At 45.4% G+C, this 26,196-nt stretch overlaps 1 protein-coding gene across 1 annotated transcript in view; it reads left to right on the forward strand.

The window, feature by feature from the left end:
• ANTXR1 (ANTXR cell adhesion molecule 1) overlaps nt 1–16,745 on the forward strand; it is a 99,262-nt gene extending 82,517 nt beyond the window's left edge. Inside the window, exon 18 of the mRNA XM_068421421.1 lies at nt 16,424–16,745. Coding sequence (XP_068277522.1) covers nt 16,424–16,696 — 273 coding nt within the window. The 3' untranslated portion in view covers nt 16,697–16,745. The remainder of the gene's footprint in view (nt 1–16,423) is intronic.
• The last annotated feature ends 9,451 nt before the right edge of the window (nt 16,746–26,196 follow it).

Genomic DNA, 26,196 nt, shown 5'->3' on the forward strand with positions numbered 1-26,196 from the left:
AAAACACATTGCTGTGTTGGTGTGATCAGCAATCCAGTGGGAAGGTCAGTGCTGGGTTGATGGGGACGGCAGCACGGACACATCTGCCAGTGTTGGCGGCAGCTGTCAGTGCCTTCAACGCAGATAGTCCTGAGGCACTGTAAACAGTTTGCTTTCCTTGCAAGAAAAAATATCAAGGAAAGGAGCAATTCCACAGTAAATCTTTTTTTTTTTTTGAAATGAAACCTGTGTCTGTAGGACAGTGTTGCAAAAGAAAAGGATCTAATGCGTTGCACTGAAATGATGGGAAATTTCCACTCATGCGAACAACTGTGTGGCCAGAATCCTCTGCCCAGGAAGTCAGGGCTGGTTTGGATGAGCTTGGATCCAGTCCCTGCCATTAGCTTGGAGACTTTTCACCAGTATCACAATGAGAGGGCCTCTGGATTACTTAGAAACACAGCCCTTCCTCTGAAGTGGATGTTTGATAACAGAAGTTTAATAATCTGTTCATCATTTCCTTCATCCAACCTGGGATGTGGTTCTTGGCATCTCTCCGGCTTGCAACAACACTCCCAGCAACAGCATTTCAACCCTTTGCTGTCCAAAGACAGCCCTGCTTTTGTGGTGGACGCATGGCCTATGCACTGGGTCACTTAGCAGGCACATCTACACACGTGGTCACACGCACTGGTGTAAACCCAGCCTTGCCAGTCGCAGAAAACAGGAGGCTTCAGGCAGTCGGATGCAGGGCTTTGAGGTATTGCTGCCCAAGGCAGGGCACCTTCAACTTCCCAGCTTTTTCCTGACTGCCCGACTTCATCCCGACGCCGTCCTTCCACAGAGCGCTGTGGTGCTGCTGTCTGCTGTGCCACGGGGGCCCAGGCCACCCATTGCTCCTCTCCCAGGTCCTCTGCAGCAATGCTCAGCGATGGAGGCTGGGCTGGGCGCTCTGGTTCATCTACCTGGCAGTCACCCAGAGGAGTTTCACACTAACTAGCTCAGTTTCAATCGTACCACTCAGTGTAGACTTCATGACACAAGCTGAGTAAATACTTCAGAGTTACTTAGCAGCAAACCAGCATGCCCACGCTGCCAGCTACGTACAAGCTGCCAGCTGTAGCAGTCTTGACAGCATGAACAAGCCCTGGGAATGAGAGAACCAGTGATTAGCAAAGCATCCTACAGTAACCAGAAGCCTCAAATGGAACCACCAGGTTAAAAACCCACCACATGCTGCATTCTCAGGCTAGATAAATCTTCAAATCCTTGCAGGCAGAATTTATAGCTAGTAAAGAGGAGCCTGAAATTTACAGACAGGAGCCTTTGACCATATGATATTCCTAAAAGCTACAAGGAGGAGATGTTTTGAAAGCAATTTGTACCTCCTTCCTTCTCTTCCCTGAAGAAAAGAAGGAAGCAGATGTCAGATTCTTGGTGTTATCAAATGGGCACCTTAATTCACCCGCTGGTCAGCATAAAAAAGTGAAGCCAGACGAAAAATAACTGAAAGGCATCTCTGCTTTGGAGCCTGAAAAGGAATTGGACTTAATCCCAGGGTTACATCATTTTCATATATAAGCAATTGCTATAATCAGTTACTTTATCCACTGCCAGCACATTAGCTGAGCTGTTCAAAAAGGTCGCTTGCATAGGATGAAACATGGATTCCACTTCAAAAACTGCGTTAATTGTTACTGTTTATCTGCTGTAGCCCACGCAGCTTCCTAGGTACGTACAAATTGTCAAGACAGACGTCCCCTGTCCTGAAGTTCAAGTTAGTCCATAACAAGACATTGGTTCAAGGGTAGTGACTAATAAATTTGCAATTTATATACATTGCAGTGGGTAATGTGGGGACTGAAGCTTATATTCCAGTCCTCCTCCTCTGTGTGACCTCAGACAATCCCTTCTCTTTGCCTCTTGTCTGTTCGTGCACTGAACCCTTTAATTAAGGTTGAGATGCTTTATACTAGGACTATTTCTTCACTGCAAAACATACAGTTATAGAAATAACTGACTAGGAAGTGCTGGATACAGGGTTAGATGATTCTGGACAACAGAGATCTGGGACCTTTATATCTTTATAGATGATCATCTTTATAGATGATCTAGATGGAGGGATTGAATGCACCCTCAGTAAATTTGCAGATGACACCAAGCTGGGTGGGAGTTGAGGACCTGTTTTGAAGTGCACTCAGAGAGGCTGAGATGTGCAAAAAGGTTGTGAAATTATTTTTTTGGAGTCAAACCTGGAGATGGTCTGAGGTTACCAGGAGACACAGATGTTTCCAATAAGGCAAGGAAGTCAGAGTCACATGGGATTCCTGTGGTCTTCTCACATTTTCAAGAGACTAGGTTTGCATTCTTGTCAGCGCTGATGAGGTTATTTTTACATTCAAAACATCATCAAATAGGGGTGATTTAAAAATAAATTTTTTTTTAGAAAACTATTGCTTTGATAATGGAGTAAGGGAATGCTTGTTTGTGTAAATTGCTCACTAAGCACAGGATCAAATAAATTGTCTCTTGGAAGTGTCAGTTGCATTTGCTTGATAAACATTGTTCTGTCAGGAATTTATGAGGAGATTATTAAAATATGTTTCAAGCTCAGACTTGGCCAGAAACATCTCAATCTGGGAGCAAATTATATTTTGAATTTTTATTGCATTGCATTAATTGCATTTGCATTTTGTGTTTGTGTAGATAAACATAGATATAGACCATAGATGGGTATAAACATGGAGAAAAAGTATAACAAAACCATGTGTAATTACGTATGAAGATGTATCTTGCCTAAATTAACAAAGATGCAGGGAGAGGAGATTTTTCCAGAACTAGTGGAGTTTTGCAAGCTTACTGGTGCAATCACATAAGCTCATATCTTGTTAGATCTCAGTGATACAGTTCTGGTACAAATTGTGGTTAGTTATGACGAGAGGATGAGGCTACAAAATACATGAAAATGACCCCATTAAAGTAATCACAGTTGTTCTTTTTACTATGCAAGGAAGAATGTGTGTGTGTGCCTGTGCTGACATAAAAAATTGATCTTAATATAAACAGAACAGTCAGAGTATGAAATAAGACATATTTGCAGCCAAATTGCATGAATCTTCACTCCAGAAAAGCACTGTTTTTCAACACAAGCTTACAAAACTCCCTCTGCCCTACCATCACACTCATGTTTTTATATTACAGTGAAATGCCAAAACCTCAAATTAACTTGATTTCAGGCTTCAGTGTGAATGTTTTGTGCAGCCTAAGGAGTTCTAATGACCACTCTGGATTATATCAGCCATTCATCCCTAATGGCAGATTTTTGTGAAGGTCCAGTTCTGCAAAGCAAGGACTTGCTCCTGCATGTGAAGTCCCACTGCATTTCTGGAGCATCACTGGCACGTGCCCTCCACCGCTGCTGACCGAGGGCCAACCCTGTGCAACAGGGGACACCAAAGCGCTGTCCCACCCCAGCCAATAATCACCTGAAAGCCTTAAGCCTAGAGGTAGATAGCTCTTTCAATTCACTTTTATAATTCTAGATCCAAGATGTCCAACTGAGCTGGAGGTTTGTGGGCTGTTCTCACATGGCAGCAGGAAGATCTGAGGTCTGGGCACTAGGCTGGGAGTCAAAACCTAGAGACACCCCAGCCTCTGGCACTGACACACAGAGTGACCTTGACCAAGCCACTTAATCACCTTCCATTTCTCAGAGGCTTTTCCCATCCTCTGAATGAGCCTAACTGAACATATTTTCTTTGCCAAAGCATTTGTTAAAATGAAGGCTGGAACTTGATAATAAATAAGGATTAGCAACAGTCACGGCTGGGGACAGGGACAGCTTATTTGCAGGTATGGGGGTAGGTTTGCACAGTGGCCTGTGGGTTCACGTGGTTGCAACATGATGCTAATGGTACAGAGATTCAGGGTCTGGAGATGCAGGTGTGTACATTTGAGAGCCGTATGATGCTCAGATAGTGTAAAGTAGAAGCTCAGCAGTGTTTCTTACACGGTGTGCCAGGGTTTGTTTTTCTTTTGCAAGCTGAGGTGTTACAAGAAGAAACTCGCTGGGCCCCGGGAGCTAGTTTTGCCAGGTCTGTCCACACGCCATCTCTGGCACCTGGGTCAGGAGTTTACCTGTTTCAGCAGACCAGGATTCTTAGTTCATGGGACAGCCCTCCTGAGCGCTCCTAGCTGAGGGGGCAATCATCACTATGTCTAAAAAAACGCAGAGGAGGAAAAAAGCAGCCTGAACCATTACCATGTGACAGTAAAATTTTCTCCTTCTCTGTCCGTTCTTATGCTTTGAAAAACCTTTAATCTGCTGCACATAACTGGGTGTTTCACAGAGGAGATCAGAGGTGCCGTTTGAGGAATGTGAGTGTCCCTTTATTTCTGGCAAATTCAAACTCTCAGGAAGCAAAGTCTCCTTTCCACGACTTCCCCTGCCTTGTGGAGAAAGCTGTGTACTTGCAAAGACCTATCTGGGAAATACCTAGTTGTTTCTCACACCCCCTGCCCAGTGCTGAAATGGAAGGAAATTAAATCTAAACTAAAAAGAGAGGACGAGCACTGCCCCATAGCCTGGGCCTTGCTCCTTGTTTGTTGTAGTGGTGTATTCATATGCTCCAGGCATCAACTTAAATCAAACCCATTGTGCCAGGTGCTGTCCAGGTGTAAAAACTAGAACTTCAGCCTTGTTTGAGGCATGGGGCAAGAGCAAGTTTAGACAGATACAGCGAGAAACACTGAGAAATGTGGCAGTACTGATTTCTCTGAATGCTGAACAGTGGGTTTACACCGCCAGGTGGAATAATGTGTTAATGTAGTTCAAATCTTCCTTCAACCACAAAGAACAATTCTCCTTGCTCGTATGTTCTCCCTCAGCACATCTCCCGTGCAGCTTCCAAAGAAGGAACAGGGCAGAGTTCCAGTCAAACCTGAACCTATGTGTGCGTGCCTGTGTGTCAGAGCCCAGGGCAGGCACTGCCTCTGGAGATGGGGCTGTAGGAGAGGGAGAGTGCAAAACCCCTGCTGGGGCAGAGCAATACTTTCCTGGACTAGTGGGACAGGGAATTAGACCGTCAGGCGTGTCAAACTGTGCAAAACCTGCAGAACATATTTTTGTTTGCCGGAGGACACATGTCTAGGTGCAAGCACTTAGGTGGTGATGTGGGTTTCTCCATCTAACTCAGTACCACCTCCCCTCTTGATACAAAGGCAGGTGCTTGTGTTTCCACTCCGGTTCGTCTTCCCCTCCCATCCTCCCTAGCCCAAAGCACACAACTGCATTTTGCTCCTCTGAGAAACTGTACGGAAGAGCGTTTGTCTGGATTCTAGTACAGCACTGAAACCATCACAGGTGCTGACCTTTAAAGCATGATTTGAATTGAGGCAAGAATTTAGCCTATTTAAGGGTTGACTTGAGGTTTCCAGAGCAGCGAGGGACTGGTCAGACTCTCTGCTCTGAGGATCTTCCTGCATCGAAGGAAGCCTTCATAGAAAGGGCAGCCTTTGGTATAATGAGCTGAGAAACAAAAGGGCTTCCTAGTTTGTTTAACGAGCAGAAGGCAAAACAAGCCAATGGAACAGCATAGTTCAGAGTTTCCTCTGCGTGGAGTGAATAGTTCTGCAGCTGTGGGGTGAATGAAACAGTTACTGGAGTAAAACCCTTATTGGAGCAGTGCAATGATAATAATGGTGTGCTGTGGGGGTAGAATTGCAGAATGCAGGAGACGATGCAGAAAAGTGTCTAGGTGTGTAAATTCTCACAGAAAACACTGCAGATTTGTACAGTAGGTGTTTAGGTTCTTAGAAATCAGTAAAAATATAGGAAGTGAAACTCCTATAACAGGAAGAATAGGATTTTGATGCAGAGAGAATCACCTTGTGACAGATGACTAGAAAATCCCTGTCTCCCCTGCATGTTTCTTGCTGAGTGAATGTTGATGTTGCATTTGTGTTGTGTTTCCCTCGTGCAGCTTCCAGCAGTGGGCTGGACTTACTCTCCTTATCCCTATGGGAAAGCGAGGTCATTGTTTCCTGCGGGATTACAATAAATTCCTAAAAATAAGCAGCAGCCCCAGCTGAAAAATTTGGACTGTGTCTGGGTCCATCTGCACTGAGAGCTTGTGAGGGGAACCCTAGGTCTTACATCAGCAATCAGAGAGCCCTCAGGGACTTGCTAGGCATGCAAGCCACCCAGAAACAAAAGCACCGACAGCAGATGCTTTACCTGTAGTCCAAGGCACAGAAAGGCACGACTTAAACTGCAGCTTAATTCAGTTCTTGCCTTTCCCTGCTTAGGGCCCCACCCTGGATGTGAAAGCATGTGGTACCTGCAGGACCCTGGGCAAATATCCTGCACAAAGTGCAAAAAAGAGCAAACAGATTGAAGATTCAGGATGGAAGTTGTGAGGACAAAGGCACGGTGTGCTGTGTGTGCCACCCCTTGCCCAAGGCCAAGGGGAAACGCAAAGCCCAGTCTCTTTCAGAGAGGAATACAGGACTCCAGCAGTTCCCTACATGCAGTAGGCACCTATACTTGGTAAATCATGGCCTACGTCCCACCCCATCCCACCAGGGACTTACAGACCATGGGGAGCACAAAGGTGATTCATTTCAGCATTAGCACCCACGATTGGTTGTCAGCCGTTATGCACTTGCAATAAACTCAGCCGTTAGCAGGTTCATGAGGAACTGTGAAGCCCATCAAGTATTGCTGGCACAGGAATATGGTTTTTAACTTAAGGCTGCATTATTAGAGCTGTATCAAAAAATACAGAAGGAATGTAACAGCCTGGGCCTTTGCTTGCAGTGCGCAAATCCAATGAAAACATCCCCAAAGCTGTAATTATTTGTCCATAATTGGATGCTGAGGAGCAAATCCTGCCACACAAACCTCCAGTGAGTTCACTGAAAGTCATGAAATCAGTTTTGTTATAGAGTAGCCAAGATGAATGGTAATATGGGGAAGGCTGGGTATTACCAATTAGCTATGAATATCACAAAGCACAGGAGCTAAAGCTGTCATCCTGGAAAGTCCCCTGAGTCCTCTCTTATTTTGAATTAGTTTATTTTAGAGATGAGGAAATTCAGATTTAAGGTAATTGTCTGTTTTCACACCATGCTGCTTCACAATGCCATGAATAGAAACCTCCTCCTGAAACAAAGAATAGAAACTGGGAGATATGATTTCAAATTCCCCTGCTTTAAACACTAGACCGTGTTCCCTTTTCAGACCTGAAAATAAAACCAGCTGCGTGGACTCCCAGGTCACTCCACACACTTTGATATGTTGCTATGTTGGTAGTTGCTTGATTAATTCTTCTTTCTGCGGACTCAAAAACACGCAGGCGCTAATAAGCAGCTCTTGTTTAACCCGTCGTTACGTCTCAGCTATCAGGTTTCTGCTGATAGGCTGCAGAGCCTGAGAACCAAATTGTAACCTTTCCGTCCATACTATTGCTGTGTGGTTTTCCATTAATAGCCATGGAAAAGTTAACCTAAACATTAGCTCTTTTTCCTGGAACTAACAGCACCAAAGCCAAAAGCCCGGCGATCTGCTCATCAGCTTGCAGGACTGCAAAGCACACTGCTCCTTACTGCACAAAGCACGGAGCTGGCTCCTGAGCTGCTGGACCTCTTTCTGAAGCAGGGAGTAGCCAGCTCGTAAAGGGGAGCGTCCCAGTCATATCTCAATCCAGGGCAAAATTTCCCCTAGGCAGAATTACAAGGTTATGCCTCTAACATTGACGGGCAGAGATCTGCCTCAGAAGCCAAGGCAAATCTAGCACACAAGGATTGCAGAGATGGGGATTATTTCTCAATAAATACTGGTAGGACAATATTCAATGGGCAGTAATTCCAGTTTCCTTGAGCCATTAGCACTGCCCTGCAAAGGGTGATTTTCCTGAGTCATGTAACGTGAAAACAGCCATTGAATTGTGTTCTTCTCATATTCATATTGTGGAAAATCCTGTCCCAAACCGTGCCCTGTCTTCTTTACCCAAAGACAAATTGCACCCAGAGAGATCCTCCTCAGATCACTGGTTTCTGCAGGCTGCAAGGTCCTGCAGGCACTTTCTTCCTCTCCAGAGGGATGTTTACCACTGCCCTTGTTTAGCTGTTCCAGTTACTGCTGCCAAAAGAATGTGTTTCATTTTTCATTTGAATTTTTCTCTCTTTTCCTTGTACCCAGTAGGCTTTTTTATTCAACCTCCAGATGAAAGATTACAATCCTGTGTGAGACAGTGTCTTTGATGTGTCACTCAGCATTTCTCCAAGACTGGCTACCTCTTTCCAGAAAGACAATGGGAAGAATGACCAGATCTTCCTGGAAATGACACTCATCCCACAGCACAAATAAGCCAAAACTAGCTCCTGCAAAAGTAATCGGGCCTGTTTGCTGACATACAAATGCCCACTCATCCCTGAAAGAGCCACGCTCCTGAACTCTGGCACGAGGCAAAGATTGGGGCTATTAAGCTCATTCTCACGCGCAAATTTGGCAAGGTAGAAGCCTGTATCATCTAGTTTCACTTTTTGTAGGGGTTTACTCTGAATGTTTTCTTTTCAGTAGGTTCCCCAGCTGGTTCAGTCCTGCGTAATGTAGTTACAGATATCAAGAACGAGAGGTTGGCAGAGCAACGGGTATTATCTGGGTTGTGGTAGGTCTGAAGAGCCAGGCACAGACGGGAAGTTATGAGTAAGCTTATGAGTAAGATTTCAACTGGAGGTTGAATTGGCAGAACCGCTCTTTGTACCGTGGGACCCTCAGATACACAGTGCTATATACGGAGGTATATGCGAGCTTTGGTCATAAGCCAACATGACTGAGCTGATACTCTAAAAAAGCTCTTTCTTATTTCAAATTCTGTGAAAGATCTGCAAAAATTGCAATACTTCATGGTGTTTAAAGCAGTTTCCTCTAGTGTTCATAGTATACTGCTTTTGGGTTGCTTGAACAGAACTGGATCATATAAATACAAATACAAACTATTGCTTTAACATCTGAATAGACCAAACCATATCAAGGCATCAAAGTCAGGCAGCTTTTCTGCTTGTTTCCTTCTGAATTTAGGCAGGATGCTTGTCTGCAGTGTAGGAAACTGCCTCTGATATCATTGGAGTTCAGTGGCCACGTGTAAAATCGCTTGTCACTAGCTTTGATAATGTGTTTATCATCCTGATTTGGGGTAAATCCCACGTCTTTACCGGCTTTAGAAGGAAACACCACTTTGTACCACTCTGTTCCTGGGAGTTAGAAAGTCAGACCTAGCATGGCGTGTAGTACTGAGACCCGGCAGAAAACTCTGGGTCTTGCTCCAGATTTTATCACTCTGCGGTACTTTTCACAAGATCTTTTAAGGTAAATCACAACAGTCCATAGTTCTCAGTGCTGCCTCTGCAATAAGAGACTAGGTTATTAGAACCCTGCTGGAGTGATGACCTTATCAATGGAAGTCTTCCTCTTAGTTTTGGGAGGAAATAGGTCAAGCCTCCAATTAATTATTTCTTGTGTGGCCAAGGTGGCAGCAATGCCTTGGGAACGGTAGGTTTTATGAGCAACGCTGAGTTCTAGGCTCTGTGTTTAGTAATGAGACACAGATGGGAATGGTTTTGTTGCGGTGATGTTTTATCACGGAATGAGACAGTTTTAATAGTTGTTTGGTGACTAACAGATACAGAGGTAGCCCTATAATTAGTGTGCTTGCTGCAGAAGGCAGTGTTTCCTGGCATCACCCAGCGTACTCAACACAGACTGATCTCACTGAGACACACTGGCTAACAAAGCCCAGGAGCTAGTTAAGAGTTTCCTAAAACTGTCTCCAGACACCCTTGGGTGATTTAAAAGGCAGCACGCTGCCAGCTCAGGTCGTGCAAGCAGGGATACTTCAAGCTCACAGAATCCTACCACGTTGCAGAAGCCACCTGGTATTTTGGGGGTTATCTTGATGGTGGTTCAGAGCAGCAAAACCCTCTGGGAATCCGAGAGCTCCCTGACCAATGCCGTTCCCAAATGATAAAACGTTGGTGGGAAGCAGATATTGATTGTTCTCACCCTGATCTTCTCCCAGTATCACCTTTGTCCAGGCGCAAAAGGATGCATTTTTGGAGAGAGGTTTTGTGAAGTACCTTATGCAAAGACCACTTTCACAAGAGGGGATCGACACCACGTTGGCCATAGGCAATTTTTCTCTGTAGCCACAGGAGAGGCAGCATGAGCTGTCTGTGCCATTTGGCTCTCGCAGGCTGCAGACAGGCAAACTGCCAGTTTACCGCCTCCCTCTCCCCGTGGGGCTCAGAGCTGCCATCAGATCCACTGTGACTCTCCACTCTGTATTCCTCCTTCTCTCCCCACTCATCACCCTCACAGATGTTTGTGGAAGTTTCATGCCTGGACTGAGTTCAAATTGAGCACCCGGGATCTTTGGTAGGGAGGGTTTGGCTTGGAGAATTCAGCATTCGTTTCTCTCATCCATGTATGTGCTTTGCTTTTAAAGTAGCTACAGTTTAGTAAATCATCTCTTTGTAGACACTAGTAGTAACTCTCACATTTATTTAATATATTTAATGTGTGCCTGTTATTCATTTGCCCAGTATCTCCTACAAGTTTTTGTGCATGCTTGATTCAGAATCAGGTATCAAATCACAGGATAATTTTACATTTCTTCCTCCCCACCCCTTTCTTTTCTTCCTTCTTTCTCTTTATTTCTATATTTCTTCTTATTTCTCTCTCCTCTTTCTCATAACAGGGTAAACCAGGATATTGTTTATGGAAAGTTTGAATTACCATACAAAACAACATTAAGCATCACATCTTTTCCAGTGCCTCTTTTTAAACCCAGGAGCTCAGAAGCCAGTCCCAGTGTTTTATGATCTTAAAATGTTGATATTTTTCCAGGTATTAATTCCAGCTTGATAGGAAACCAAGAGAAACAGAAACATTTTTCATCTTCACTTCAGAAAAATGTACTCCATCTTCCTCTGTTAAAGAGAGATCTTTTTAGTACCGTGGAGGGCATGTCACTGCTCTGGGACCAACTTCCCTTTCCTAAATTACCTTTCTGCTGTGCCATGTGTAAGCCTCACCCTGAAGAGCTGGAACCACAGCAAACAGGGCTGAAATGAAACAAAGAAAAAAGCTTCCTCTTAGTTTGAGTCCTGCTGTGATGGGGGCCAGAGCGCTAGCTGGTTAGAGAAAAAAGAAATACTGCAGTGTGCCAAGAGAAAGGTCCATCCTCCCCGCAGCTGGATCCAACGTGCCAAATCCCCATCCATGTCTCTGTGTAGGTCATTGTGCACGGTGCTCTGAGTGACAGTCCCTCTCCCAGTTAGTTTCCAGGCTCAGATAAAAGCAGAAAGAGAGGCAGGAGGAGGTGGGAAGTGGCTTGGACAAGACTGTGGAGCTCCTAGGAAATGCCACAACTTGGCTGAGGCATCTGCTGCTCTTTGCATCTCTGCTTGCCAGATCCGTGTCCAAGACACAAATGCTCCAGCTCGCTCTCTTGAATGCTCAGCAACCACCACCCTGTGCTACGACCTCAGTAGCCTAGTGTCCCCCTCACCCCACATCCCACCCTTCTCTTTCAACCCTGGCAGCGCTCTTCAGTCAACCAGATGTGAAGAACAAAAGGAAAAGCTTGGACCAAGTGTGCAACCCCAGGGCACTCCACATGCAGAGCGCTCACAGGGTGAGGCCCGTGGTCAGAGGAGAAGAGCCTCCCACCGCTGAGTGCTTTGTTGTCCCAAAGGCAGTCCTGCCTGCCTTCATCCCGAAGATAATTAGCTGTTGAAGGTGAAAGAGCAAGGCCACTCCAAGCAGAATTCATTATGCATATGCCTGCGAGCAGTACTCTCTAGAAAAACAACATAAAATGCAAGAGTGAATTTCCCTCACTGGTTTTGCTGATTCCACTGAATTTCAGCTCTAATAATGTCTCCATATTGCTTCAATTGTCTCTTCTGAGGCACAGCTGTGACTCTCCCCCCTGAAGGGTTGTGGCTGCAGAAAGGGAAATAAAACCTAGCCAAGACTTTCAACACAGCAGCCTTTTAACATACAGCCTGTTCCCTACGTTCATACATTCTGTATCTCCAACCACTGTCTCCCTGCTAGAAACACCAATAGAACTGACTCCTCTTATTCTCAAAGCTCTGGTGTAATCTGGTTGAGGAGTTTGTTCTCCTGGGATGAAAAGTAACTTCTGTTTAAGGATCCAAAGTAGCATTTAGTGGAAATGGGTTCATTTCCTGCCTCCTGGATGTTCTGCTGCCATCTTCCACATCCACCCCATCTGAATTTGGACACCTAAACGAGGTGAGGAACTTTGGTGGATAGCCAAGAGGGGCTGCTAACTGGTGGCTGTTGAGACCCTCCTAAAATCACAGTCATTTGAAGGTCCTTCTCTTTCCAGTGATTGTAGACAAATCCCGCACTCCTCTTACCTGTGGTACCTCAGACACTCATTCTGATTTTGCATCCAGATCCCAAGGCTGAACAAGGCATTTGGGCCCATTTATTTCGAGGGTCTATTACTGCTCACATCAATTTCTGTTATCTGTGGGATGAACTGAACTGTGCTGGCAATGCAGAGCCCTGTAAAAGCGTGAATGGATGGGTGATTAGCCAGCCAACTTGATCTTCATCCAGACAGTTTTCCAGATAAAACAGCACTGAACCATGGAGTAGCTCCATGATGCTGATGTTTTATTTTTCTACTGCAATTGCATGGTACAAAGCCCAGCTGTGAATCGGGGCCCCCTTCTGGTCAGTGCAGGTGGGAAAACACATCTCTTACCACACTTTTCAGAGAAAGCTGGGTCTTCCGGAGCTCTAGGATTACTTGTTTGTGGTCACACTCTGGCTAGCACAACCTCTGCGCTTTTGTGTCTGTTATCATATTGTGAGATACAAGATGAGAGCCCTGTTTAACATCCAGCTTTTTGGTTAAAGTAGCTCTCTTCCTCCTGGGTCTGCTTTGCATTTGTACCTAGGGCACTAGTAAAACATTTTCTGCCTCTCATGTGCAATGGCAAAGTAATTTGTTTCCTGGATATCTCCTTGTCATTCAATCTGACAATCCTTCTCCCGTAGGAGATGTTGGCTTCTCCGTCTCCTCTGAGGCAGTGGAGCTGCCAAAGTCCATCTCGGTCCATCTGGACTGAAAATTCCTGTCTGGCATTCTCCCCCCCGATCTGCACGGGTGAGGGAAATGTCAAGCAATGAAACAGAAGAACTCCCTTGGTCTGTCAGTTCACGTGAAAGGAGGAGAAAGCCTGAACTGTGTATTTGCCCTTCACACGTGTTGGATGCCCTGCAGAATTACCCGTTGCACAGTAGTAGAAAGTGATGCCAAACAGGCCACTGTCAGCTCACTGCAGAGCAGCTGACCCAGGCAGCAAAGGAAATAGGAGGAGATAGGGAATGGCATGCTCGAGCTGAGAAGAAGGTACATTCGATCCTGTTTTAAGGGGGAGAAGGTTTGAACGCTGAAGTTAGACCAGCGTAATGCACAAGGGAACGGGGAAGAGGTATCTGATGAGTACAGCGACAAGCTGTGCTAGCTCTGGGTCGGGTCTGGCTTCATGTCTGCACTCCCGTGCTGTCTGTTCTCTGCTCTGCGTCTGAGCGGCTTATGCTCAGACTCCAGTTTACTTGTTCAAACCAGACAGCATGTCCAACAAGCCCATGTTAGAGCACACTTATCAAGGACAGTGGAGATTTAATCACGTTTGAAAAAAGAACTCTTTAATTTCAAAGCAACCCTATTACTGGAGAAAAATAGTTCTCATTAGTCATGGATATAAGCAGTAGGTCATGGACACAGGCTCACTAGGTGGTAGCTGACTGTAAAAACTAGTCTAAACATGCTGCAGCTCTACGCTGGTATGAATTCTTAGCACCTTTTTGTGATAACGGCACTGCTGATGTGTCCAAGCCAGTTTTCATCAATAAGAAGTCAAATCTTTGTCAGTGCACAGGAGGCACAGGATGTACTCTCTTGCCATTTTGGACCGTGCCTTGGGCATCGCCATGAGTACTAGATGCCTTTTAGTCCTCAAGCCCTGCCCCGGCCCCAAACCCAAAGATTTCTGAGCCTCACTGCATCCTCTTGATCGCTCTTAGGGCGGTGCTCAGTTCCATTTGGATCAGCAGCACCATAACCTCACCCCTGGAGCATCCAGACAGAGTATCTCTTCACACAAAAACAATTGCAAATTTTTGTTCTCTGGCTGGGGTTCCTGGACGGCTGCTTTTTGTTCGGGTTTATTTTATTCTCAACATAAATAAAGAAAACAAAACTAGTGCAAGTAATAGTCTGAAACTACTAAAGTTGCATTGCAGGAGACGTGGAACTAGAACAAGGAAAACATTCTCGTTGCGGGGGGTGGTTCTGAGCAGAATTGGTTAATCTTGAGTTCAGACTTTCGCTCACTCAGCAGGCTGGCCTTACAATATTTATTTAAAATTCGAGCAAAGTGCATTAAAACAACATTAAAGCAGACGCACCAGCCCACAAAGAGCAAATAGAACCAGGGACACTCTGAGATGAGACAGCGGTGTGCTTATTTCAGGCTTTCCTCTGCCTATCGGATGGTGTCCCCTTTTTGGCCAGCACCGGAGATGCTGGGATGCTGTGGAGGGAGCGTAGTGCTTCTGGTCAGGGGTGTTGCCCACTCCAGCACTTCGTTTTGTATTGGCATTTCGTCCTGCACAAGGGATGGAAAACATGTCCCCACTGCACAGGCACTAAAGGTAGCTCAGTGTACAAAGCAGTGGACAAGCCTCTCCTCCCTTTTCCCCTCTACGTTGTCGTGCTGTGAGGACAAGCCTTAACTGAGAGCACGGTAATCCTCAAGGAAGGGCACTACCATGGGCGTATTTGTGACTGCTACATGGGTCTCTGCTCTGCCCCGGAGTCTGATTCCTCGAGGAGAGCCTGAGTTGAAGCCAGAGGTTCTTCCTGCTGACAGAAGGCCAGGACCAAGCCGTGCAGAGAGGGTTCAGCTGCCACCATGCTCAGAGCAGCCCCGAGGTGATGCTCTCATCTTGAACTTGATGCAGTTCAAGGCGCTGTGAAATCTTTGTTTTCCTTAAACGACCTTTGCTTGCACAAGGCAGCCTGCACTCAGCTGCGGGCTGCTCTGCATACTTCATCGCTTCAGCAAGGAATCCACTTTCCTCTGCTGAGCAGCTAAGGCTCAGACAGATGTTTCTTCATATCCACAGAGCATGATGATATAATTGGCAGAGCTCTTGGAGGAGCTGTCTGTATCTCTTTATGTGTCAGCCCCTTCAAAGCCAGCTCCTCTCATCACCATCAAATCCTTCTCCAGCACCCTTCTACCTTTCTACCAGCATCTCCCTTACTTGACTTTGGGTCCCTCTTCTGCAGAGCCTTTGTCCATAGACAGAGTAGAGCAGGGAGAAGATACAGAGCTGTGCAGAGCATTCAAAATGGCTGATGTTGTTACCCCAGCAGATCTACTCCAGCCTGCACGGGCTCAATGCTCCATTTGGCATTTTTTCACCAGGAAAAACATTTACTTTGGGAGAGGAAAGAGGAAAACAGAAAATAAGCTCACGCTCACAAATCAAAAAACAAAGTATGGACTCAGAAATCCTCTAGTGCCTTTTTGGATGATTTCATATCTAAAAGAATGAATCCATAATACAATAGTGCTGATTCTGACATTTGAGTATTTACAGTGGGATCTTTTGCAGGTGGAACTTAGGAGAGAAAAAAAAGAACAGCTTAGAGGGCAAAGGTTTTGTTTAAAAATGTACAACAAACCGTAGCTTAGCACCGAAGAGCGAGAAAAGCAGTTTATGGACTTCTCACGAGCACTGGAATATCAAGCCATCCTAAGGAAGAATGGGTGTATTTCAGGAAAAATTCTGAGCAAGAAACTGTCTTAGTTAAACAGATCTGGTTGGTAAATGATTAGAAATAGGACACAAAGGCTAAGTACTGGAAGGAGAGAGAGGGTCCAAAGGTGCAAAGTCCAGATTTCGTGTTGTTGGGAGTTTAAGATTGAGGTCTGGGAAGAGGCATCCATAGACACAGGGACCACGGGTCGTGCGCTGACTCAGACGCCAGCTCTGAAGAATGGGAACGGCTCTTGCCAGCTCTTGCAGCTTCAGTACGGCTTGAAGTACTCGATGCTCTGTTTAAAGATCCTGGAGTCAGAAAACGGTATGAGAGGATTTCATCCTCCTTCGCTACAATAGCTGTTGTTAGGGTTTAACCTCTTGGTTGTTCAGTACAGGACTTGCTCTTCTAACATCTGTCTCTGAGAAAGAGAGGGAACAAAGCGGTGTGCCCGGGAATACTTAAACTGACATCAGATTTGCACACAGCCAGGAAGGTCTCTGAGCTGCGATGCCGTTGCCTTGGTCAGTAACTGTGCTTTTCCCCTTTGTTCTCTTCTGTTTTAGGGCCGTTGCATCAATTTCACCAGAGTGAAGAACACAGAGGCCCCACCCAAATACCCGCTCAACAACGCATACCCGCCGTCATCTCCACCTCCAGCACCCATCTACAACCCCCCGCCCCCAGCTCCAATCTATACCCCCCCTCCACCCAGCTCACCCACACCCCACACCCCATCCCCATCCTCCACGCTCCCACCACTCCCCCCACCGCCCCAAGCCCCACCACCCAACCGGGCCCCCCCTCCATCTCGGCCTCCACCTCGCCCAACAGTCTAGGGGGTTGACCTTGCTCCCATCTCTTCCAGAAGCATTCGAGAGGCTTTTTCAGCAGTACTGTATCACATCCGTCTTCCTGGGGGGGTGGGGGGGGGCTAAAGGAAGCTGGACTGGTTTTGAAATGGGTGACAACAGAACGAACGACTTTGCAGTCGTCTTTCTCCTTTAGTTTTCTTTTATTTTTAAAATCCCTTGTGCATCAGTGCCACCAAACTATGGAAGCAAGAAAAGCCAAGAGACTGCAGGAACAAGGCAAATAACTTGAGTTCCATTTCAGCAAGGCTCTCCCCGCTCTTCGTCCCCAACACTTCCCCACGCCTTACCATGGTGATTCCAGGAAACATTGAAAAAAAAAAAGGATTATTAACTAGAGAAAACTCTCTGGAAAGGCAATTCTCCCCAGGGAAGGACTGCAAAAGCCTCTTCCAAGTGCAGACGTCCCAGCTAGCTACCTGGAGACAACTGCACAAACTTCATGGTACAAGACTCAAGGTATGACAGAAAGCTGATCACATCTCACTCACATGCCAGCTGCCAAGCAAATGACGACAACAGCAGCTCTGCAAGTACAAAACCCCTTGTAAATCTGAAAAGAATTGATGACAGGCAGCTGTTCCCATGGACAATGAATTGGAGGAGGGAAGGTATTGTCATCTCGGAGGGTCCGGAAAGAAGAAAGGGTAGGTCTCTGGTGTCGGGATTTGCGTATGTTGGTATGTGGAAGTGCAGGTGAATGAAAATAGAGTGCCACTAGGAAAATGAATTACATGGAAAAATAAACCAGTCAGTATGTCACAAGGCTTTGACCCCATCCCCTGAGGACAAGGAATAATTAACGACAGGTCAGCCTTCAGCACTCCCCGTGGGACCGAGGAGTTCATAAAAATTGAGCAAAGGAATCTGGGAAAGGTATGGTTGACAGAAGAGTCTTTGCATTCAGTTTAAACTAATTATGTCCATCTAGTTAATAGCTCTGCAGTTCAGCAGTGTCATTTAATGCTGGTTTCCATTTTAAAAGGAAAGTTTCTGAGTATAAACAAGAGGTTAGGTGTATTGATTTCTCTCAATCCAGTCTGCTTGGGCTCCTTGTTATTGTCAGTTTGAAACGGTTACCACTGATGCGTTTCTGTTTTTTCTGTAAATCACATTCTTCCACCCTAGAAATGTTTCCACGTGGACTTTTTATTTTTTGTTTTCCTTTCCTGAATAAGTAGCAGATGCCTTCCAAACTCGTAGTGAAGAAGAGCCAGTGTGCTTACTCACTCTTGTCAACTCTCAACAACACCACTTCGATTAGCAGTTGTTGACTAAGTCAAAAACCAACACACCAGACATGTGAGATGGGAATCAGCCTTCCAAGAAATGCACTGGCTGCGTTTCTCCATGCTTTCTCCTCGCCTTCACGGGACCCCGTCCAGATTCCACAATATTGCGTACACACATGTTTTATCCTATAGGAAACCTTCTGAGCACCTGCCTTTGCAACACAGTGCTAGAAATAGGTGAGATCACTCAGCACTTCAGTCAAACCTCTGGCTCTCTAATTTACTGTCAGGATCAGTTCTCATGAAATGACTCTCTCTCTGGAAATTGCGAAGTCAAGAGGTAAACCATCTTTGTAGCTGCGATTCTATGAACATCTAAGGGTTCTCATAATCATGTAATTTTTTACCAGATAAAGAAATGCTTTGCCAAGTACTTACTTCAGTGCTGTTGGAAATACTAACTCTAGCTTTTCTAGCAAAAAAAAGAAAAAAGGAAAAAGAAAAAAAATGCTCAAGGAGGAAAAGGAACAGATGAAAAAGACTCAATGGAGACTTGACCTTGGACCCTTCTGGTAAGGACATTTGTGAATGAACCCTTACCACGAGACTCAGAGTCAGTCTAACTGTCATTCACCAGCCTTACCCACCGCTAGGTCAGTATGTCATCTATTAGAGGAGATAAATACATCAGTCACGATGGATCTGAAGACTCAATCTACAGCCAAGGCTGGCTGTTCTGCAAAAAGGCTGATTAATTCACCCACAACACTGTTTTGTCTGCAGGCAGCACAGAGCAGTCCCCAATTCGGAGCAAAATCAACAGTTTTTCTACTCGCTACGAGAGATTGTATCAACTACAGGCCATGGTTAGTTCAACAAGACAACTTTGTGATTGTCAGGTGGGAGTGGGAAGCTTTTAACACCCTGACACAAGTTTGGTTGGACTGCCTCTTGTGATGGATGGGATCTAGTTAAAGACCTGTTTGATTTGGTTTCATGATGACAGGTGTAAAAACTGAGAATAGTGTAATACAGGATCAACAGATATTTCTCTTCACAGATCCTCAGTATTTCAAAAAAGTTTGGAAAGAAAATTGATTTTCAACAATATGGCATTGAGAATTTTAGGGGTTTTAAGTGTCAATTAACCAATAAATCCAAACCTACTGATGGGGAAAAAATAAAAGCAGTGTATGCTCCATGACTAAAGCTAACTTCTTGCAGATGTATATAGAAATTTTCATTCTTCTCAAACTAAGGGGAAAAAAAAAACCCTACAGTATTAAAGCAGCAAAAGAAAACCCAGATCAGGCTAGAAAAAACATAATTTTAAAATACCCCCTGTGTAATCATCCAGTTTATGAATGAAAAACAAACTCCAAATTTTTTGTTGTACATATTGTTACTGCATGCTTACCATATGTTAGATGGAAGCATTTGCTATCCATTGTGGATAAAAGAACATTTTTCAAGTTGTAGTAAATTATTATAAAGCCAATGACATTTCATGGCATGTTATCGTATCAAGCTGTGCTTGTTGTATTTTGTTTTCTTTATGGTTGTATTGCTTTTTTATAAATGTACAAATATTTCCTGTAGTGACGAATACCTGTTTTATATAGCATTAATTGAAGCACTGGAGCTCCAGATTATACACTCCCTTGATCCATTGGCAAAGAGTTTTGCACATCGATCCGGGGTGGGACATGGCCAGAGCGCAGTGAATAGAGACAAACAGAATGGGTGTGGGGTAAGTGGATGCCAAAGAACACCCGTGCTGCTGCCAGTGAATTGTTTTTGATCACAGAATCACAGAATCAACCAGGTTGGAAGAGCCCTCTGGGATCATCGAGTCCAACCATTGCCCTTACACCACCATGGCAACTAGACCATGGCACTAAGTGCCATGTCCAGGCTTTTCTTAAACCCCTCCAGAGATGGTGACTCCACCACATCCCTGGGCAGCCCCTTCCAATGGCTAATGACCCTTGCTGAGAAGAAATGCTTCCTAATGTCCAACCTGACCCTCCCCTGGCCAAGCCTGAGGCTGTGTCCTCTTGTCCTAGCGCTGGTTGCCTGGGAGAAGAGGCCAACTCCCACTTCACTACAACCTCCCTTCAGGTAGTTGTAGACGGATTGTTGTAGTTGATGGACCCTCGCTAACGTTCTCAGAAAAATTAGAGCATGTTTGGTGGTGGACTTTGTACCTGGTCTTGTATTTAGGTTCAACCTAAATGCGGCTGCTAAAATGGCTTCCCAAAAGTACCGCACATGCTTTCAAAATCGTACTCCTTTTATGCCAGTCCCTAAAGATGAACTCAAAAACTTAACATAAGGCAATCACGAGTGAAAATTTGGTCTTGTATTTAAGTCAGCTTCCACTGACAATTAATGCTATGTAAATGAGGTTGAATTAGCTGGTGTGCCATATACTGATATATGGTACCTATGTATTCTCTGTCTATAAAACTTTCCTAGAAACACATTACACAGGCTATCAATCCACACTAGCCAATTTTTAAGTAAATGTTCATTATAGATCAAAAGGAGCTGAGTGGCCCTACATCTGCTCTGCAATTTCAAAAGATTTCAGCAGGTCTCACTGTTTACTAGTTGCACATGCTGCGATATAGGCTGGTCTAAACAGCAATAAACAGATGTCTGATGGCATTAAATGAACAGTTGTTTCCCTTGCTCTGAACAGGTCACTTTGATTACTCCCGGTGTTTTTCATTCATGCAAAACTTGCCCTCAGTGTGTTTTGCAGCCTCAAAGGACTAAGCAGCTGCATTTGACAAAGATTCAGATTTTTTTTTAATTGCTAAGATGTTACAAATTGTTGCTGGCTGTATTTTGAAGCATTCGCCCACATGAACTTTGCGGTCACCCAAATTCTCTCTCTACTCCTTGGTGTGTGAAGGCATCATCTGTCACTGTTTATTTTGGGGAAGGGGGGAACCTCTGACTTCTGAGAGCCCTGGCAAGGTTTGAGGGTAACCAGTCAGTACCATTGCCTTGTGTGTGGTGCTGGTGCAGCAAAGGAAAAGAAACAAACCTTCTGTTTGGATGTTGAATCACGTTTTGTCAGTTCAGCCAGTGCTGTGCAATGATGTTTTACTCCCTCTGTTTGTTGCATGTGTCATTTGTTAAATTCAGTCATTACTCTTGCTGACCTTGATGTTATTATTAAAGAACTACACAAATTTGTGTTGGGCTCCATAAGATTCATTGACTGGGCAAAGTGAAGGAAGCAGGAGAATCCTGAGCAACAAGTTTTGGCTTTCCATCATCCTGGAGAATTCAAACTTGGTGATTTTCTTCCCAACATCCCAGAGCACTTCTTCCTGACACAAAAGCTATTTTCATTCAGACGTGGCACAGCCTAAACCCTCTGCTCCTCCGCTGATACCCTGAGCCTCGTCTTCTGAACGCAGGATAACTTCTCACAGCTAACTCGGCTACCTTTACCAAAGGCATCCTTTAACAAAGCATAACGACTGCTAGAAATAACTAAGCATGCTGCTTCTCACGCTTGCTGATAGCCCTTCTTTCTTCCTCTCTGCTTAACTGTCACTAACTCATCTGGATTTTGATATGGTTGGAATATTTTATTCCACAGAGAAGATTAACAGAGCATGAAGAAGTTCAGCCTCGACACCTTGCCCTCTTTCAGCAAAGCAGGCAAGCCCAGGCTTTTTAGCTTCCTCTGAAAACGTGAGCAAGCAGCTTCCACAGCACATCAAACCTTGCAAGTCTAGGCTCAGCCTGGATTTTTCTTACTGCATTTTATTTAAACCAAAGTTGTATCTAGTAAATGCAAAGATGGAAGCCACAACACTCAACAGGTCCCGCTCCTTTGCTCTGAAAAAAAGGTGCTTTTTAAATGGAGAAATCAAAGAAAATCAGTTGCCTTTCTCAGGAGAGGACAGATTAAAAAAAAAAAAGGCAAGGAAAGTTAAGCCTCAGCATAGCCCAAACTCAGAAGAGATGATGCAAACCTGCCAAGCCTTGAGGGTAGCTCTGGGTCTTTCAGGGCATGCATGTACACCAAAGTGTAGACTTTGCATGAAGTTCCATCACTACACTGAGCTAAAAAAACAGAGAAAACCACCATACCAAGACCCAGGCAGGCTTGTTTGCCCTTTCAGTCAGCTGCCAGCCCCGCTGCCTCAGGGAACCGCGTTGTGCTACCATCACAGCACACTTCATCAATACATACAACAGGACAAAATTTCCCCAAACAGAATGTTTTTTTGGAACAAAGTTGCTCCCAAAGAAGGACATGTGGACAGGAGGCTGCTAAGTAGCCCTGAGCATATGGCCACTCCCCATCTTGGGCTGGCTCCTAACTAGCCACCTGTCTCCCTTAATGAGCCCCACCTGGGAGCAGGTCTGGACTCCAGAGCTGGGGCTGCTGAGGGAGGGAGTGGGTGGCTTTGTGGCTGCTGAGGTGACCTTGGAGCAGTTGGTGACAGAGTGCCTTGGGAGCCAGCTTGTCTACAGATCGGAGGAGTAAAGAAGACGGGGATGGTGCCTGCAGCAGCTGGAAGAAGCCAAAATGGTGAGTCCTGGCTGGGCCATTTCCAGCAACTTCTTTTATTTTTGTGTTGAGGCTGCTTTCTCTGGGGCTTGGCACCTCTGGCAAGAGGCTGTGCTGGGGTAGGTGGTGGTCAGCAGTACCTGCCTTAGCACCCAGGTACATGGCGGGGGGGGGGGGGAGGTGCAGAGCAGCCCCTCTCCTGAGCAGTGGTTGTGTTTGGCAGGGGTCTGCTCACAGGGCTCTCCTTGCAGGTGAACCCTGCTTGTTCCTCCAAAGGTTCATCTGGCTTTGGGCAGCTCAGGAGATCCTTGCTTGGCATGGAAAGAAATTGCTGTTTCTTCTAATTCTGGCAGAGAAAGTCCCTTCTGAGTCATAGATAAGGCTTTGTATGGGGGCTGATGGAAACACCAGCGAGACTCAAAGCATGGTAGGATCCTCTTTGTGTTGTTAGTGTTGCTGGAGAGTATAATGCAGTTTTTTGAAGAAACAGCTACAAATAATGTGTAAAAATAACTGAGCTACACAATAAATTGTGTCGGACGCAAGCACTGGCTAAAAGTCTGCAATACATTGCCAGAACAAACTTCTTAAGATTATTTAAATATCTTATAATATTTGAATGCTTTCAAAGGTCCTTCTTGCTAGCAGGGGAAGGTGAAATATCTTTGAAAGGTCCAGAGCACCAGGGAAGGTGTTTTCTCATGCCACTAGTGTAGATGTGGCCCGAAGTAACGTGTCCCTGATAGTGAAGGACTGTCCCCTCCACCCAGGGGATCTCCTGGCTCGTGCTGGCTGTGGCCTGGAGCTGTAACCTGCGCTGTGCTGCCTTCAGCTGCGATCTTGTGTGATCTCGTCCGATCTCACGAGCCAACCGTGCTGCAACCTGAACAGGAATTTTTCTAGTTCTTCACAGACATTAAATCGTGGGGCCTTTTCCAGAGCTGGAGGAATTAATAGGGATGGAGAAACTATAGCATGCAAAAATACCACAGAGAGTGGAAAACTGAGCTTAGCAGATGAGGTAACTTGTACTTGCAAGAAAGCTGGGGATTTCTATATTCCACTTTCCATTCCCATTTATAATCCTTCCTGGCATACCCTCGAGGCCTGCTGCTACGTGCCTCTGGGTGTGTGTGTCTTCAGCTGCTTCTAGAAGATGCTTAGTGCTTATTTCTTGTTGTATGTGAGATCTTGTGGTCTCCGTACGTCCAGGGCTCACTAGTAGGTGACTGGGAATGGGGGTGTCAGGATCCTTTTTTCTAAGTATTTCTTACTCAGTGGAAAGTCTCTGGGAAAAGTAAAAGCCAGGCAGAAATAGAGTATGTCTGCATTCCTTAGATCTGTTTTTGGTGATGGGTGATATGTGAAATGTGAGCATCTCTGGCCTTAGAGATGTCTGCCTGCCTGCCAGCATTGCCACGTAATATCCTATCTTGCCCTCACTATGACCTGTGTAGGCAAACCTTGAACTGTTTTTGAGAAAAGCTGGGAAAAAATCCTCTGGGAAAGTGAGAATTTTTGACTCATCTTGGCTCTGCAGTGCCTGAGTTCAGATAAAATGAAAATTTCTGTACGTTGCAAATGCTCCAGACTGGACTGAAGTGGTATGGCTGAGGACAAGGCTGGGTTTGTTTCCCAGGTTTCATTTAAGGTTGCCAAAGGGGTATTTCTTGGGGACAGCGAAGGGTCTTGGGAAAAGCCCCTGCTGCTAAGGGAGCCTGATTCTGGTTTGCCTCTGCTCCTGAGAAACCATATCAAATCCTGCCCGTGCCCAGAGGAGCTGCTGGGAGTGTTTGACAGGGTGCATTTAACAGAGGGATGGTGTTTCTGGACGGTTCCTTCCCCATTCATGGCTGAGCAAAGTGCCTCACCCTCCCTACTGAGAATGGCATCGCAGGCGCTCGGGTAACCACAGCGACGGCAGATGTGGAAAAAATATTAGGAATGGATCGAAGGTATTTTTAGCTGTCTTAATGCAGTGCAGCAGCCAAGGGAGCCAGAATGAGATATATGGGCAGCGTTTCCATTGAGTGCCAGAAAAGAGCCCGCAGGGCAGAAATTGGGGATTTCTGTTTTGACGTGACACGATGTGAATTCGACGGTAGTTGCTTTTTTTGGTGTAAGACTAGTGCTTTGCCTCTGTGCGTGTGTGATACACTGTTGGCTTAAAGTAATAGGGATTACAGATGCCTATTTCACAGGCTGCCATGGAAACGGGAGAGATCTGCAGTTGCTAAAAGTGTACTGAAATAACTGTAGTAGCATCAGACAGTTTTTTGTTTGTTTGGGGTTTTTTTTTTTAACAGTCCAGCTCAGAAGGTCAAATTCTGAAGTCATTCGCACTTGTCTGCCTCTGACTCCGTTCCTGTCTGGGTAGGGATGTGGATGGCTTGGTCCAGACTGCTCCCCCCAGCCTGCTTGGGATAATCTGATGAAAACAATTGGCTCCAAGTGGCTTGCAAAATACAATAAGTATTCTTTTTTTTTTGTTAGAGAAGGATGTGGAGGTAAATAACGTGTCAAGGTTGAAAGAGGTAGTTGTTGGCAGAGCTATTACTTACATCCTAGGTGCTTAGACTCCTATGACAATAGCCTGTCCTCAAAACATGACAGCAAACCATTGTTTTCTTCTTTTCAGTTGTAGGAGATCTTATAAGCTGCTTTTTTAGGAGACTGAGTCATTTGCATTGACCCGAATAAAGCAGTGAGTTAGAAATGGGGTTTTAATTCTTGACCGTGATGCTGGGTGAGCTGAGAGTACACAAGGCACTGCCAGTCTTCAGAGGCAACCAAGCCAGACGTCCTCTGTAATTTTGTCCCCAGTCCCTCTGGCTTTACAGAGCAATGGGGCTTCCCTGGCCGAGTTTCAGTGACGTTACGAAATCAGGTTCCCGTGTGGTTTCCTTCTCTGTGTGCAAACCAGGCTGGAGGTGCGTCCACAGCAAGAGGAACCATTTGTATCTGATGACTGGTGATGCCACCCATTTCCCGGACAGCGACAACCTGTGTGACCCCAAGGGACAGCCCTACACGGATAGGAGCATCCCCTGGGTTTGGGAAAAGCCAGATTTGAAGGATATAAGGAGGAAGCTTCTGGAGCAGAGCTGTTGGTGGCACTTGTTGCTTCAGGAATAGAATCAGAGCTCAGGTGACTGGAATAACAGGTTACAATTAAAGCTTTCTTTTTTTAATAGCTAAAACCTGGCCATTTGCTACCTCATAAGCTGTTCCCAGCTGGTGCACACATTCCTTTGGCATTTATGGTTCATGACTTGGATCAGGTGTTGCACATGTACACTGAAGTGGCTTGTGCTTCTGATCCCAGGTGTGGTGCTGGCTTTGTGCAAGAGCCTGGGCATCCCTCGTGGTGCCCGTGTCCTTCAGCCTTGCAGCAGGACCTGGGGCCAGGACCTTGACTAGTGCCATCCCCTATAGCTTGATCTTGGTTGCGTTGCTGTTCTTGCAGCCATCATGACTGCATAGTTTTGGAGGCTTTTTGAAAAAGAAACCCAGGATTAGCTTCTGTTAACAGATTGCTGGTTCTTTAAATATCCCAACATTCTCCATAGCAGGCAGGGGAAAGTTTAGGTAATGCTGCAAATATGGAGGTAACTCTATCTACTTATCTGAGGCCAAATTGGCAAGGTTTTAAAGAGTGTCCATTATAAATGGAAGACATCAGAGATAGTGACTAA

This window comes from Nyctibius grandis, chromosome 33 (assembly GCF_013368605.1).
Source record: "Nyctibius grandis isolate bNycGra1 chromosome 33, bNycGra1.pri, whole genome shotgun sequence".
Lineage (NCBI taxonomy): Eukaryota > Metazoa > Chordata > Aves > Nyctibiiformes > Nyctibiidae > Nyctibius > Nyctibius grandis.